We start from the raw sequence: 298 nt of genomic DNA, 5'->3' as shown, positions 1-298 counted from the left end.
AGGACATCAAGGACACCCTGGCCAGGCAAGACCCTCCCTCTCCATCCCACCCACATTCCAGCCTCCTTTTTGGGGCAGAAAGAGCAGGATTTGGGAATGGTTTGTGTCCCACCACAGGTACGAGGCAGCAGCAGCTCCAGTGGAGGAACCAAAATCCATCCCCATCCAGCTGGAAAAGAAGTTTGGGATTTTTCCCAGACAATATTTCACCCTCAGGAAAATCACCCGGCGCCTCCTGGGTGAGAAACCCCCCAATTTGGGGCTTTCCCCCCCCCCCCCCCCCCCTTAACTCCCCCCT

At 57.0% G+C, this 298-nt stretch overlaps 1 protein-coding gene across 1 annotated transcript in view; it reads left to right on the top strand.

Moving 5' to 3' along the window:
* LOC104398935 (E3 ubiquitin-protein ligase TRIM39-like) overlaps window positions 1-298 on the top strand; it is a 5,825-nt gene that overhangs the window by 4,484 nt on the left and 1,043 nt on the right. The window contains exons 6-7 of the mRNA XM_010009097.1: window positions 3-25; window positions 118-261. Coding sequence (XP_010007399.1) covers window positions 3-25; window positions 118-261 — 167 coding nt within the window. The remainder of the gene's footprint in view (window positions 1-2; window positions 26-117; window positions 262-298) is intronic.

The sequence above is a fragment of the Chaetura pelagica genome, unplaced genomic scaffold (genome assembly GCF_000747805.2).
Source record: "Chaetura pelagica isolate M959 unplaced genomic scaffold, ChaPel_1.0 scaffold1150, whole genome shotgun sequence".
NCBI lineage: Eukaryota > Metazoa > Chordata > Aves > Apodiformes > Apodidae > Chaetura > Chaetura pelagica.
The sequence above is the reverse complement of the archived record's forward strand: the minus strand, read 5'-3'. Positions and strand labels throughout refer to the sequence as shown.